General features: G+C 61.1%; 1 protein-coding gene across 1 annotated transcript; it reads right to left on the bottom strand.

The window, feature by feature from the left end:
* Window positions 1-8,947: 8,947 nt before the first annotated feature.
* CBX4 (chromobox 4) lies at window positions 8,948-13,430 on the bottom strand. The gene is made up of 5 exons (XM_039716123.1): window positions 13,240-13,430; window positions 13,099-13,142; window positions 12,358-12,423; window positions 11,695-11,761; window positions 8,948-11,168 (listed from the first exon to the last, which is right to left on the bottom strand). Exons 1-5 carry the CDS (start codon window positions 13,306-13,308, stop codon window positions 9,834-9,836), a joined length of 1,581 nt encoding a protein of 526 aa, XP_039572057.1. The 5' UTR covers window positions 13,309-13,430; the 3' UTR covers window positions 8,948-9,833.
* Window positions 13,431-15,228: the final 1,798 nt, after the last annotated feature.

Here is a 15,228-nt window from a genome sequence, read left to right as displayed (position 1 = left end):
GCTTCCTCGGCCCCGTTTCGTTTTCCTCCCGCCCCTGCCGGGACCGCGGGACGTTTCCTCCCGCGGCGGGACGCAGCCCACTTGTGTCCCCGGGATCGCCCGCTCGCCCGGTCTTTGGGGCTCGGAGGGACCCTCATCCTGAATGCCGGCGGACGTCGCCAGCAGCCACCCTGGGGGCCCCCTCCAGCACCCCGGCTTCTCTTTGCGTCTGCCCTCGACGCCGGGACTTGCGGAGCTCCCGGTGCTGTACCCACTCGGGGCGGATCCCTGGGCTCTGCCCTGCTCCGTTCCAGCTTCTCCCGGGAGGATCTCCCTCCTCCCCACCTATCCTCCGGGTCTCTCATAGTCTCTGCGTCCCCATCTCCTCCTCCCTGTCCCCGCTGACCCCTCTGCGCAGTCCAGCAGCAAACAGCGCTGCGGGATCCCAGGCGGGGTGGGGATCCCCCCTCGGCTCCTCTTCCCCGCGGCTGCCGTCAGACGCTCGGAATCGCAGCACCGGGGCCGCTCGTGGGAGCAGCCGGTGAGGGGGAGCCCCGCGCCGCACCCGCCTCTCCCCCCCGAGGTGCCCGTGTGTGGTGATGTGCGGGCAGCGCCCTGGAGAGAAGGGATTATTGAGCTTGTAAAAGCCGCTGATAAAGGCACAAACCCAGCAGGGCACGGCGGACCATGAGGTGCATAAAATATCGGGACTTAAGACTGGGGAGCCACCACAGCCCCCCACTGCCCGCCCCTGTCCCACAGGGTCTGGATCACCGCCTTCTCTGTTCGACTTTTGCCGCAGCAGCCTGGGGCTGGATCCAGGAATTCTCTGCCGGCCATGCCAGGCAAACCGGGTTCTGCCCTCCCACCTGGATGTTTTTTTTCTGACGCGGTGAAAATGGCACCGCATTCCAGCTCCAGCTCCTGCTGGTGCGGACTCAGCCGCTGGATCCTGCCATGTCTGCATTCACTGCATGAAAGCTCAGCCGAGCCCCTGAATTTCTACCCTGGGAGAACTTTTCGGGCTGATCAAGATGTCCTTAAGCTTCCCTTCGGGAGGCCGGGCACCCCCGCGGCTCACTCTGGGGCTCCCCGCGCCGCCCGCCATCCTTCCGTCTCTCCCCGACTCCTCTCCAATATTTCAATGTCTCTTCTCAGCTACCGGAGGCTGTTCCACGCGAAAGCGGGCTCACCAGTGCCACACACCGAGCAGTACCGCCGCCCCGCTCTGCCTTCGGTCCCCGGCACACGCGGGGAGCCCCCACCGGCGGGGGTGCAGTCCCTGACCCTGTCCCTGTCCCTGTGCCTGTGCCTCTCCAGTGCCCGCTGGCACCGAGAGGGCGGCGGTACGCGCGGTGCCCGCGGCGGAGCTTTGCTGTGAGCTCCTCGGGCAGAGCTGGACGTGTGCGGGCACAGAGCGACCCCTGACCGCAAACCGGGTGCTGGGGGACCCCCGTCCCCCGAGCAGCTTCAGCCCTGGCTCCTCGGCTCCTCCTGCCAGGCTCCTCTCCGGGAGCAGGGGCGCTTCGGGAGCCCTTGGAGAACTCGCCGTGCCCCGGCGGGGGAGGGTCCCGGGACCCCCAGGGGTGGCTGAGCCCCTCCGCCCCGCTCCAGCGGCCGCCGGGCTGGTTCTCTGCAGCACCCCCGCTCATCGCAGCCCGTTCTGTGCCCCAGCCCCTCGCAGGACGCGGTCCCAGGCACCCCCACGCAGGTTCCCTGCCCGTGGGGCTCCAGCTCCCAGCGGGCTGTGCTGAGCCCCCGGCTGGCCGCTGGCAGCCCACGGCCGCGGGGTGCTGCTGTTCGCGGCCCCTGTGCCTCCCCCCAGCTCCGTGTCCTGATCTCCCAGCACTGGGACGTGGCACCCGCGGCCGTGTTCAGCCACGGGGACCGAGGGGGGCGAGGGGGCAAAGGCAGGAGGAAAGAGAGCGGGGTTAAATTTGACAGCCCGAGAGCAGAGAGACAATGCCACGAGCGAGACTTATTTGTCACATAGTCAGGCATGAGATGGAAGGAATTCATTCCTGTGATAATGCTCGTCCCTGCTCAGCCGCTGCTGCTGAACCACAAATTGCTGCTTGCAGCACAAAATATGGAAATGGAATATATCAGATTAGACGCCTTCTTGCTGGGGCTCTGCTCTAGGAGTTATTTCTAAGTCCGGAGAGTTAAAGCATCTTCAAGCAGCAGAGCATCAAACCCTGAGAAAGTGGGTCTGCTTCAGGTGGCAGAGCTACAAAAGGAAAAACACCAGGAAATCGGCTACCGTGGAGCCAGTGAAAGATTTTTCAAAGCAGAGAGAGAAACACACAGGGAGGGCTCTTCCCACCTCGGGTTAAAAATGGCTCAGGGTCAGGTTGAGCCCTTAAACTCGAGATAAAGCGTTGTTCCACCAGCCGCCGGGGAGAGGGGTGGCACCGCTGGTGTCCGAGCACCGCAGCCTCTTTGCACAGCCCACCGTGAACCCCCTGGTTTGTCTGTTGCTGGTGACTTCATGTGCCAAAAGAGCACAGGCGGAAGAAGGACAGAGTCACGGCTGGATCCAGTGCACATTCCTGATGCTAAAATGACAGCCTGGCTTGCGCCGCACGGCGAATGGGTGGGTGCAGCGGGGACAACGCTTCAGCCTTCATTTTCCAGCCGTGTGGAAACACTAACGTGTGAAAATTAACGTTTCCAAGCATATGTGAATACTACCATTTATTTTGTGTTTTGAGATGCTTCGGTGGCTCCTTGATACCGAGCAAACTTCCCCTCCCCTAAGCTTGTATTTGGCATTTTTAGGAACCTGACGCTCCATTGTTTTTTTCTTTCAGACAAAATAGAAAATATTTATTCCCGAGCAGCTCCCCGAACTTGAGGAGCCCGTTCCCCTCAGAGGCACCGGCAGTGGGAAGGGGGATCCGCCTCCGGGGTGCAGGAGATGGGGCGGCACCAGGTCAGGGACCCAGAAATTCAGAGAGGAACCCCTCTAACCCTCATCTTCTGAAACACCATGCCCAGTCCACCACAAAGGGCATTTCCAGGGGGTGGCGACCGCTCTCCCCAGCTCCGGAGCCGAGGGCTGCCCGCCCCCCTGCCGCTCCCCGCGTTCCCCGGCGCGGATTGCCGCCCGTTTCCCGGCGTGCCGCCCGGGGATGAGCCCTTTCCGCATGGCACAGCCCACGCCCGCAGCCCGCCGTGGCCATTTTAGCCCGCACTCGCCCCCGCCGCTGCCGCAGCCCCGCTCGCCGCCCCCCGCCGCTTCCTCGCTGTCTGCGGCGGCTGCGGACAGCTCCCGCCCCGGGCCCGGCGTGACGATGCCCACGCGGCCGGCGGGACGCGGCTCCGCGGAGCGTCCCCCGGAGCAGCCCGGTGCCACCCCGGGCTGAGCGCGCTCCCCCGCCAGCGGCTCCGGGCGGCCGGGAAGCGCTGAGCCCCGAATTGCTGCCCGCAGCTCTGGGAGCTGCCCTGGGCTGCTGGAGCCGAGGGATAGCGTGTGACATTTGAGTCATCCTGATTTTCCTATCCTTGTGTTTCATAAACGAAGTGACACCTTCCCCTGCTGGGTATCAGGGCAGGGGGCAAGCCCGGAATCCCGGAGCCCTTTCCTGGGGCAGGGCGTTCCCTCTGGGGCTCATTCCACAGCCATTACCAAACACCACCATCCCTTGTCCTGGACATCCCAGACTCATCCCTGCTGAGGACAAAGGCGAAGCACCCAGGGGCTTCCAGATCTCAAACACGAAAAATTCCCAACCAGAATTCCTTGCTCAGCGTAGTCTTCATATCGAAATTAAATGCACGTTTGTTAAAGCTTCCATCAACTCAGACCCTCCATCCAGGGTTCTGTTAATACATTTTCTAATAATATCCAAGTCCTCGCCCTGGCTGCTACAGCACAGCAGCAGCACCTCTGAAAGGTTTAGGTTATCCCTTTCTCACCTCCAGCTAAGACCTTCTGACTGAAGCAGCTCTTCCTTCTATGCTGTGGCAGCTGTGCCCACATTCAGGCTACGGCAGTGCATAAACTCCCTGGAAAACGGGAGTGTGGCCGTGTGCCCCTTCCCAGCAGCTTCCCGGGACAGAGCTGGGACAGCTCCTGTCCCCTCACCCCCTGCCAGCGCCGCTTCTTGTGAAAGGGTGCTGCCGTCTGACAGGGCTCCTGACGCGTTTGGGGACCCCGGAGGGTTTGGGAATCCTGGAGGGTTTGGCAGTCGGTGATCGAATTTCCCCTGTCCCCAGCCTGGAGGCGCAGGGCCCGCTGCCAGCAGGGCGGCCCGGGGCTGTGCCCCAGCCCCGGCTCCCGGCACCCGGGGTGCTTCCTGCTGTGTCACACCGCGTGCTTTATGTGCCTGCTCCTTCGATAAAAATAAATCTTCGCGTTTGCAGTTTGCTTTAAACTACATCAAGGTGTCAGCTGAACTGACGGCTCTCTGAGAAACGACCTCAGGAGGTGCTGGCAAATGGCTCTGGGGTGAGCCTGGGATCTCGCCCCGACACGGGAGGCACCAGCGGCTCCCAGCCCTCGGGGAGGAGACCCCGGCCACCCCCAGCCCTGCCAGGGCCTGGCCCAAACTTCCATCATTGCAGAGAGCCTCATTTCTCTCCGTTTGCACCCAGAGGTCTGTCCTGCAGTGACACCCCTTCAGTCTCTGCACGCTGGCACAGATCCAGGGATGGCTCCCACGAGCAGCTGCACCCCCGTCCCTCTTCCCTCCCTGATCCCTATTCCAGCCCACCACCAACCTCTTTCCCTTCCCTGGCAGGCTGCACACACCTGACCACAGCCACCTCTGCCCCACTCTCAAGTCCCCCATCTTGTCCCCTCTCCTGTCACTCCCTGCAGCAGCCACGGGGGTCCCTCCTGGGGGGTGCAGTGAGGCGGCCCTGGGAGCTCAGTGCCCGTCTCCATCCAACCTCTTGCTCACAGAACAGCTCTTCCTTGCTGCTGCCTGAGGCTGGGCCATGCCACAGACCTTGGCTAGGTCAGACAGTGCTGCCCCAGCCACATCCTGTGGGTGAGATGCTTCCATTTGCCTGCCATGGGATCCTCCCCAGCTCAGGGTGCAGCAGGAACTTTCCCAGGCACAGGGATCATCAGGAGCCACTCCAGCAGGCTCTGGAAGCACCTGGAGATGGTCTGGGCTGTGCTGCCTGTGTGCAGCTGCCTTCCTCTTCTGGTGCAAACGTAAACAGAGCTGTGTCCTTGTGGCCATGTCTGACAGATCTCACATGAATCTGGGCTGAATCCAAATGATCTTATCTGTGGAGAGACTGAGAATTTCCTACTAGTAGGCATTTTTGACTGCTCAAACCAGAGGCAGCCCTGTGGGATGGGGGAGATGAGGGAGTTCAGGGCTGGGGCTGAAGTGGGGGAGCCCCCTCTCCATCCCTTGCCAGTTGTCCCAGTTTGGTGAGGGTTGCACCTCCCACAGCCGCTCTCCCACACACAGGGACACCAACCCCACCAAAACCCAGTAAATCCCCTCAGTGCTGCTGGATCAGCCCCGCAGACCCAGCTTTAGGTGAAATTGTTTATAGCAGCTGTGCATGGCTGTGCTCAAAGGGACAGGCATAGAAGAACATAGCCCATGCAGTGGCCTTCCCTCCCAAAAAGTGGCCATGAATGCTTTACCTTGTGGCTGACTGCTCCAACGGGGGATGGCTGCTGAGATCACCACATTCAGCAGTCACACCGTCACCTCCTGACACTGCACAGCAAAACCAGAGCAGAATGGGAAAATAAAGGAGAAATCTCACAAAATGCACACAGTGGATGCATGGAGGAACTGCCCCCACCCCATATACGAGCAAAAGCACTGAGTGTCCCAACTGCCAGAAACTTCCACTTCCCACTGTGTACACCCACCTCCACCCTCTGCCCTTCTTGAGGAGAAGTTCCTCTCCCATTCCCCGTCTGGACCTGAAGTCTGGATCCATTCTCAGACTGGACCTCCCAGTTCTCACAAGACTGTTTCTTACTCTCATTAAAACACATCAGCTCTGTTTTGTGTTTATTGAACATCCTTCTTCATTACAGCATCCTCCCGCCATGGAGGGAGCCCTTCCTCCCAGCCTACGTTGCCACTGTGCCAGGTCATTGCCTGGGGTGGTGTTTCCATCACTTTCCATGGAGCAGGGATCCCACTGACACCTCCTGAAACCACACAGGGCCACGGCAGCTGCTGGAGATGAGCTGGATCCCAGCCCGGTGCTGGTACCACCGTGGGGAAGGGAGAACCTGAAAGGATCAGCACAGAGCTGCAGCCCCTCCCTGTGCACAGGATCCATCAGGCCCTTTCAGAAGGACTCAAAGACGAACACAAATTCTCCTTTTACATCAGCAAATGTTTGTCTGGAATAAATCCAAACCAAGCAGAGGTTAACACATTCCTGGGAAATACATTAAATGTAGCGCGCACCAGCCTTCCTAATGGAGCGTGGTGACGCTCCAGCTCGCCCTGGATCACTCTGATAACCATTGGAAGTCACCGTGGACTCCGCATTCATTTGCTCAGTAACAGGCATTTAGGTTTGATGCATTTACTGGGGAAAGAGAGTGGCAGGAATAAGTAATTCATATCCAAACATTTCATCTCTCCCAGCCAACTGGCCCAGCGAGGGAAGGGCGCAGCTTTTAAACCAGTAACTACTTATCACACCTTTCACAGCACAGGAAGCTGCTGGAGTTGTGATAAACATGATCAAACTATTAAAGTAAGAAATATCTGGCCGTGTGGTTTCCGGGAAATGGTGCCTCAAACCAGCCACGGCTGCTGCCGGCACAGACGGCGCTTCAGGGGCTGCTGCAGCCCGGGGGGTGCTGGCTGCAGGGAGGCAGCTCAGAAACACCAGCTCAGAGGGACAGTGTTCCCTTAAAAACCGGCAGCACAACACCCTCCATTTTCAGCAATGCTAATGAGCTGAGCTAACTGCAAACCTGCAGCAGTTATTAATTGCCCAGAGCCTCGCACACCTACAGCCCAGGGAAGGGAGCTGGCAGCGGCGATGCCCAGGCTCTGGCCCGGAGCCTGCAAGCCCACGTTCAAAGACACAACCTGCTGTTTGTGAGACACCCCGCTGGTTTCATCCACCTTTGTCTGGCTAAAGAGCAAGTTGTGCCCTGGCAGCCGCCCTGCCCCGGAGCCGCGGCCCGGCCCCGCTCCTGCACTGGCTCCCGTGGCTGTCTGTTGAGCCGCACTTCCCCTTTCATAAATCACATTTTGCATTCTGAGCATGCGTCTCCTCTTCCATGCCATTTTTGTTTTCAGATAACCATTAGCTTAATTAATCAAGGGAAACGCATCATTTCTGATTGTGTGTTCTGATCCTGAAGCCTGGGGTGGCAGGGAAACACTTCCACCAACCCATCCCTGGGCACCCCTCGGTGCAGAATGGGGCTCACCAGCACCTGCCCCGACACCACCTCTCCAGCACCCTCAGCACGTCACCCACAGTGCTCTGGTGACACGTAGCGTTGATTAAAACCCTCTTAACATTCAGCACAGCTATCAGGCAAATGTTGATTTCAATCAATGAGAGTTCACCATTTCCACTTGCCCTGGGTGCACAAACCACCAGCTTTGGGGCCTCTGCTCAGGCAGGTGAACACTGCCCAAGTGTCCTTGGCTTTGGAGCACCAACCAAAACCAGGGCAGAACCCAGCTGCCAGCCCTGTCCCTGCCCATGGAGCCACCTCCCAGCGCCATTCCCAGCTCAGCCTGAGCTGCAGCAGAGCCAAGCCTGCATCTGCAGCAGTGTGTCCACAGGCAGTGTTCCCACTTGGGTACAAGCCTCTTTGGCTACTCTGGCTGCGAAAATGGCATCCACACACCCAGGGGTTCCTTTTCCACCAATTCAACCCAAACTGCATTGGAAAAGTGCTCCAGCTCTGGCATAACTGCTGTGGGCAAGGCCTGGGTTGAATGGCACACAAAGGGGTCCTGCTGTGACCCACACCTGCCTGGCTGCTGTCCCACCTTCCCACAGACACCACTCCACCCTCAGCTTTGCAAAGGAACAATTACCAAGCTGAGTTTGTAATTTATGTAAATGAGATGGCACCTGGGAAGCCTGGGTGGCCCAGAGTGGGCAGCACAAGATGGGGGGTGATTGGTGCTGTGGGAGCAGCACTGCCCCATGGCTGGACAGAGAGCCACTGTGACAGCAGGACACAGGGCTGCCCCTCACCCCATGGCTCAGGCACCACTGCAGGCTCCACCCTACCCAAACCAATTCAATTGCTTCTCCCAAGCTCATGGCTCTGCTCCACACACATCAACAATATTCCAACCAAGACCTTTGCTGGAGGAGTCCTCAACTTTGACCAAAAGCCCAGGAGGAGCGAGGCTGGCAGCAGTGCCAGTTTTGCCAGCAGTGGGTTTGGAGGGTGGCACTGCCCAGGCACTCAGCTCTGTTTGTGGAGGTGACAGGGGGTCACTGTGGGGACAGAGACTGAGCGCTGTATCTTGGTCACCACGCTGTAAGCCCTCTCACAAAGAGTTAGCCCTGCACTGTATTTCCAGTAGGCTCCAGCAATGATTAATCTTGTTCAGAGACAGCTGCAGCTTTCTTGGTGGAATTTGGACCATCTTCCTTTCTGGAGACGTTCAGCTTCTTATCTAACTGTGACCCTCCCCAGCACTGGGATGGCACTGCTGGGATGGCAACCATCACCCGTCACTGTGCCACCTTGCCAGCCTGTGCCTCACAGCTCCCTCAGGTTCCCAGCACAGACCTCCCCGGCCCTGCTGGAGGGAAGCACCACACCTCGGGCTCCTGCAGCCTCGCTGCCCACCCACAGCACAGGGTGCCCTCAGCACTGCGGGCACAACGCTCTGGGGGTGAAAACCGAATTATATTCAAAACGCTGCACGTCTGAGTACATTTTTTAACCTGCAGGTACCAGCTCTGGGGCAGCCCAGCTGCAGCTGCCCCACACAGGGACCTGCCATCCGTAAAGCTGTAACAAATGCACTCCAAATCCTGGTAGTTTTTGTAAAGGTTTATAGTCCTTTGCCATGATTGCATGATACATTTCTTCCCCTGTGACACAGCCCTCAGACCAGGATGCGCCGCTGGCAGCTCACAGCAGCTGGGCTTTGCACTCTGATCTACACTAGCTGCAGAACATCAAATGCACTTTCAACATCTCCATTTAATATTTACATTCAAGCAATTAATAATTGGAAGCTTATAGTTTAGACATTTCTAATAGCAGCAATTTCTATAATAGCTTGTTTAGCTTTAGATAACCATTTTTTTTTGCACATAGAAACACCACATGTGTACAGTATCAAAAAATATATACGGGATGGTCCTGGGGGGTCGTGGGGAGGGCAAGGGACCAAGACTAACAAATGCTCAATGGTTAAAAAGGAGAACAGAAAATAGTCGTTTGATATAGTTTATAAGGTGATCTAGGGACTCCATAAATCTAGGCTTTATATTTCATTATATAAATACCTACAAATAAATATATTAGCGTGGCCAGGGAGCGACCAGCTTTCAGCTCAAACAATACATTTCAATAACACCACGTACAAACGGGAGCAAGAATCACTTGACAAGTTAGCACTGTTAAAATATAATACTATAACTCTGAGTAACTGGCGGGTCCCATCCTTGCGTGTCCCACTGCCTGCAGGTCCTGGAGCAGCCCCCAGCTGCGGGGTCACCCCACGTGGCAGGGATGGCCACCGTGCCTGGCCCTGTCCCGGCGTCCCCCGGCTGGAGACGGCAGGCTCGGCCGCCGTGGCGCGGGCAGGGGCCCGTGGGCTCCGGGCAAGGGGCACCAGTACCTTGGAGGGAGGCCGTGGGGCCGGCGGCCCCGGGATGGGCAGGCAGCTCCCACGGGGAGCGGCTGCCATCCCACCTCACACCGTCACGTACTCCTTGAAGGTCACAGTCAGGCAGTTTGCGGTCACATCTGTGATAATTATATTCCCAAAGAAGGGCTTGAACTCCTGCAGGGACTCGGCCTCCTCCTCTTCCTCCTCCTCTGCAGCCTCCTGGGGCTGCGGAGGCTCCGGGGCCGCTGTCTCAGCCACCGGCGGCGGCGGCAGCTCCGGCTTCACCTGCGCCAGGGCCAGCTCGCCCTCCGCCCGCGGCTTCACGCAGCGCAAGTCTATGGGCTCGTCCAGGTCCGAGTCCAGCAGGATGACCTCCGGCTGGGCGGGCGGCTCCGGCCGCTCGGGGCCCGGGGGGCTGAGGCAGGTGGGGGCACTGATGCTGCGGGAGGTCAGGCGCTTCTTGCCCGGCTCGCGCTCGGCGTGCGGCTCCGACAGGCAGCGCTTCCGCGAGCTGGCACTGGACAGGTTCAGTCCCATGGAGGAAGGGCTGTGCTCGCAGACGGGACTCAGCGACCAGGGCACGAGGTCCGGCTTGGTAGTGAGCTGCAAGGGCTGCTCCGCTGGAGGAAGGGGCAGCTCCTTGGCCAAGGGAGTCTTTTGGGGACCTTCCTCCAGCTCCGCAGGGGGCTGCCGGCTCTCGCCCTCCGCTTTACTCAGGGCATTGCTGCCCACCACCCTGTCCTCCCCTGGCTTCCTCCAAGCCTCCACCTTCTCCTCCCCACCTTTCTTAGGAGTCCTCTCCTCCGTAGCCCGCTTCCGGGGAGGCTCCCCAGACTTGATCTTCACCGCCTGCATGCCGTTCTCCATGTACTTGCTCATCACAATCACAATGCGCCCGTTCTTGTTTTTGTTCTTGACGATCTTCATCTTGCCCCCAAGGCCATTGCTGGTCACCCTGTCCCGGGGGGGCGGCCCAGTACCACTGGACAGGTTCTTCTCAGCTCCATTTTTGCTCTCTGCTGTGAGGCTCTTGACTGGGCCCAGCAAGTTTTTGGCTGGGCCGTGAGCCCACTTGTCTGGGTGGGTGACCAGGGGGGCCTTGTTATTGTCCAAGCAGGCCTGGCCCTGCGGCTCTTTGCTGCTGGGCTGGTAATGGGGCTCGTACATCTTGGGGTCGGGCTGGTAGTGATGGTGCTTCTTGCTGTTCAGCTGGTAGTAATACTTCCCTTTGCTGTGGGACTGGTGCTTCATGCTGCTCTCCTTGCCGTTGGGCTGGTACTGGTGGTGCTTCTTGCTGTTGAGTTCATACTGGTGCTGCTGGCTCTTGCCAGAGGAGCCGAGGTCCAGCTTGGGCCTGGTGTCCACGGCCGGGTCCTGCAGCCCCGTGAGGATGTTCGAGCGGCGGGCGAAGGACGGAAGCTGCAAGGCAAAACCGAGAGCCGCGGTCAGACGGGGCTGGAGTTTAGCTTTAGATAACCAAGAGCTCCGGGTGCCAGGTGCCAGAGCTCCGGCAGGTGCCCGAGGCCCCGGCAGAGCCCCCGCCCCGCGGGCAGCTCTCCTTACAGGATGCTGCATCCTGGGGCACCGCGTCCTCGAGCAGGCGGCCCCAGCCCACTCCAACTTAGAGGCTGTGCATTGCTCCAGATTAATGAAGCAATGAAAAGAAGAAAAGCCCCCTTCAATCAGCTGTCTGGGAACGGGGGCCGAGCGGGACCGCCGCTGCCGAGCCCGCGAGCAGCCTGCTAATGCCAGCCGGGCACGGGCACAGCGGGTCTGCGGCCCGCAGGGGAGGGGAGGGGGGCCGGGCACCCGCGGGGCTCAGCGCTGGGGGTCCCCGGGGCGTTGCGAGGCGCCCGGGCTGCGCAGGCTCCGCAGCATGATGAAACCCGCGGCAAGCGGCTCCCCGGGGACGGCCCGCGGGGTTGGGGCTGGGCGCCCGCGTTACCTGCACGACCAGCGGCTTCGGCTTGGGCCCCCGCTTGCGGTATCCCATCAGCTGCTCCTGCCGCTCCCTGCGGGAACACAGCGGCACGGTGAGCCCGAGGGCGGCACACGGACCCCCGGGGCCACCCCCCCGGCACGGCAGCCCCCGCGGTGGCAGTGACCCTAGGAGGGCGCAGGGAGGGGGCAGCGGGAGGGGAGCGGGGCCCGCAGGTGGCAGCGGGCCGGGGCATCCTGTGGAAGCAGCAGGCGCCTTCCCCGCTGTTGCCTCCCCGCTGCGGGGAGGGGCTGAAGTTCACAGTTTGCGCCAAAACACTCCAGGAAATAAATGCGCGGAAAGAGAAAAAAAAAAAATTAAAAAGGCTTAAAAAAAAAAAGGCCAAAAAAAAAAAAAAAAAGCCGAAGCCCGTCCAAGCGCAGCAGCAGCAGCAGCGCCGCCTCCTCGACTCGCGGCATCGAATCCCGGGGAGAAGGAGCGCGAGGCGCGGCGTGGGGGGGCACGGCGCGGGGGGGACCGCGGCGTGGGGACCTTGACCCGGAGGCGTCGCCCGGTGGCCCCGCAGCCCCCGCCGCGGCCCCCGGCTCCGTGACGCATCTGCAATTGCGGGAGCGGCGCGGAGCGGGGGTCCCGCCGCCCCTGCCGCATCCCCCAGGCTTCGCCGCTCACCTGTTCTGGAAGGCGATCAGCAGCCGGGGGTCCAGGATGTTCTCCTCCGGCTCCCACGTGTTATATCTTGGAGAGGGGAGGAGAGCGGCCGTCACCGCGGGGCCCTGCCGGCGGGGCCGGGGTCCCGGGCAGAGCCGCCCCGCAGCTCCGGGCCCGGTGGGAGCAGGGTGTGGGGCTGGGGTCCCGGGGAGGGGGATGGGCGGGGGGGGCCGCGGGGACGGTACTGTTTATTTAGCGCAGTTATTATTCCGGAGGAATTCCAGGCATGTCATGATGAAATTTTCCAAATCCCCTTTCCCGGACCCAGGAAAGCGGCCGCGGGGCGGAGGAGGGACCCGGCCGCCGCGTCCCGGACCCCCCCGCGTCCCCCCGCCCGCACTGTCATGCAAACCCCGAACGCTCCGCAGCGGCCGCGCTCGCTCCGGTGCCGGTGCTGCCCCCGCCTCGGCAGCGGCTCTCGGGGCTGCGGGGCGACGCGGACGATTTTTGCGGTTATTCCCCCTTTCTCCCCCCTTCCTGCCCCCCCCTCCCCGCTCGGTTCTGCAATATGGAGCCCGACTCCCGAGGAGGGAAAGGGGGAAGGAGCCATTTTCTGGTGCACATCAGCCGCCGCCTGCTCGGCTCCCGCCGCCGTCACCGCCGGGCCCCGCCGCCGCCTCTCGCCGCCCGCTCGCCGCCCCGGCCGGGGCCCTTCCCGGAGCCCCATCCCCGGCCCCATCCCCGCCCGGTGCCGGTACTCACTTGGGCGACCATCCCCTCCATTTCACCAGGTACTCGACTCTGCCCTGAGCGGCGCGGGAGGCAAAGACACGGCGTCAGCGGGAACCGCCACCCCCGGCGCCCCCGGGCCCCGCCGCCCCCCGCCGCCGCCGCCCCCCGCACCTTTCGGATCCGCTTCTTCTCGATGCTCTCCACCGCGAAGACGTGCTCGCCCACCGCCGGCAGCTCCATCCCGCAGCCGGGAGGGGCCGGGCCGGGCCGCGCTGCAGCCGAGCTGGGCTCGGGCTCCGGCAGCTCCCGCCGCCGGCCCGACAGACACTGAGCGGCGGCACCGCAACCGTGCAAATCCCGGAGCGAGACGTCAGGGAGGCGGCGCCTCCCGGGCCCGGCTGCCCGTCAGCGGCGGGTCCCCGCCCGGTGCCGGAAGCCGCGCACGGCGGCGGGGCCGCTCGGGGAGCCCGGTGCTCCCTGCTCGTCAGTGGGGAGCACACGCGTGTCCGCGGCTGCCAGCGGGGCCGCCCCGCCGCTCCCCGCGCCGCTCCGGGAAGCGTGGCCGTGCCGCAGCGGGAGGCGCCTTCCCCCGGACAGGTGGAGCGGGGCCGGACACCGGCCCGGTGTGAGCCCCGTGCAGCCCCGCCGGGCGGGCCGGCGGCTCCGGGCCTCCCGCCGCTGCTGCGGGAGCGCCCCGGGCACCGCAGCCCCGGGCACGCCTGGGGTGATACCCGGGGCGGCGAGGAGCCCTCGACCCTTCCCGGGGCTCGGTCCTCGCAGGTGCCCGGCTGTGTCCCGGGGCCGGCGCCCCGCAGGAACCGGAGCCTCCGCGCCCGCTGACAGCGGGGCCGTTCCCGGGGCTGGCGTGGGGTCTCCATGCCACCATCCCCCGTGTCCCCGCGGGCTCTGCCGTCCCGCGGTGTCCCCGCCGGCCGTCGGACGGGGCGGTCGATCCCCGCGGGGTTCCCGGGAACTTTCTCCGGGAGCGGCGGGGCCGAACTCGAGCGGCACCGGGCCCGGAGCGGCTCCTCTGCCGGGCTCGGCCCCCAGGGCGCTCCTCGTTGCCCGGGTCGGTGCCGCCCGGCCCGCTGCAGCCCTCGGGGGCCTGCCCGGTACCGGAGGGGACACACGGGGGGCAGCGCTGAATGTCACCGCGCCGCAGCCCCTAACAAAGACGCAGCCGCCGCGATCGCAGAGCCGAGCCAATAAAAAGCAAACTGATATTACAATTTTGATTTCCCTGGAGGGCCGAGGGGGCTTAATGTAAGAATTATTATCCATTGTGAACAGCAGCCCAAGGAAAACACACACAGGAAGATTTAATTTTTTTTTTTTTTAACTTAGCGGTTTTCCTAAGAAACATACATTCATTGAAATTTATGCCAGCGGAGTTTGTTAACCCTCCCCTTTGACATTTCCAGCTTCTCCTGTTGCCAGAGGAGACAAACCGCTAATGCTCGCAATAAAACTAAATGCCCAGGGACGAGCACGGTTTGGTGAGAGTCCTCCCAAGCGCGGGCAAGCTGCAGAGCACGTCCAGCCCCGGGTCCCGCCCGGCCGGGAAAGCTCCGCTCTGCCCAGGACTCAGTCGGGAACTGGCGGTGAGGAGGGCAGAGCTTGACTGGCTGCAGAAATAGAAATTAAATATAAATATAAATATAAATATAAATATAAATATAAATATAAATATAAATATAAATATATTAAATGTGTGACCTGACATCCTTGGCATCTTTTAGAACCTGTCTCAGGCGCAGTACAAGAGACTGTTGATGAAATATTATATATATATATATATAAAAAAGTGAAACAACACTGAAAACCAATATTAAAAGCATTTTAATCACTGCCTGGCCCCTGGCTCCCATGGCTCAGCAGCAGCTCCCGTCCTTCAGGTTCCTGTAGGATCTTCATCTGCTTTCTGTTTCGGGGCTGATTGCACATGATTCACAATAATGATGGTAATGGTGGTGATTTTCTGTCTCTTACCTTGCTCAGGCAGCAGCAGTTCATGAACTGATACATCTTTCTCTTTGTCAGGCCCAAAGAGGACACCTTATTTGAACCACATAAAACAGCCTAAATAAGGAAAGTGGGAAGCATTTCCAACTGTTGCCTCTTGCTGACTGGCTGGGGCATATCCCAGGGATGAGACAAGGA

The sequence above is a fragment of the Passer montanus genome, unplaced genomic scaffold (genome assembly GCF_014805655.1).
Source record: "Passer montanus isolate IOZ18808 unplaced genomic scaffold, ASM1480565v1 scaffold35, whole genome shotgun sequence".
Lineage (NCBI taxonomy): Eukaryota > Metazoa > Chordata > Aves > Passeriformes > Passeridae > Passer > Passer montanus.
This window is presented reverse-complemented; position numbering and strand designations above follow the sequence as displayed.

Bases quoted from the DNA above. Each gene is read 5' to 3' on its own strand.
- CBX4 (XM_039716123.1), bottom strand. From the start codon at position 13,308: ATGGAGCTGCCGGCGGTGGGCGAGCACGTCTTCGCGGTGGAGAGCATC. The intron at 13,143-13,239 runs GTGCGGGGGGCG...CGCGCCGCTCAG, and splicing joins AGAAGAAGCGGATCCGAAAG to GGCAGAGTCGAGTACCTGGT. The intron at 11,762-12,357 runs GTGAGCGGCGAA...GTGTTCCCGCAG, and splicing joins CTGATCGCCTTCCAGAACAG to GGAGCGGCAGGAGCAGCTGA.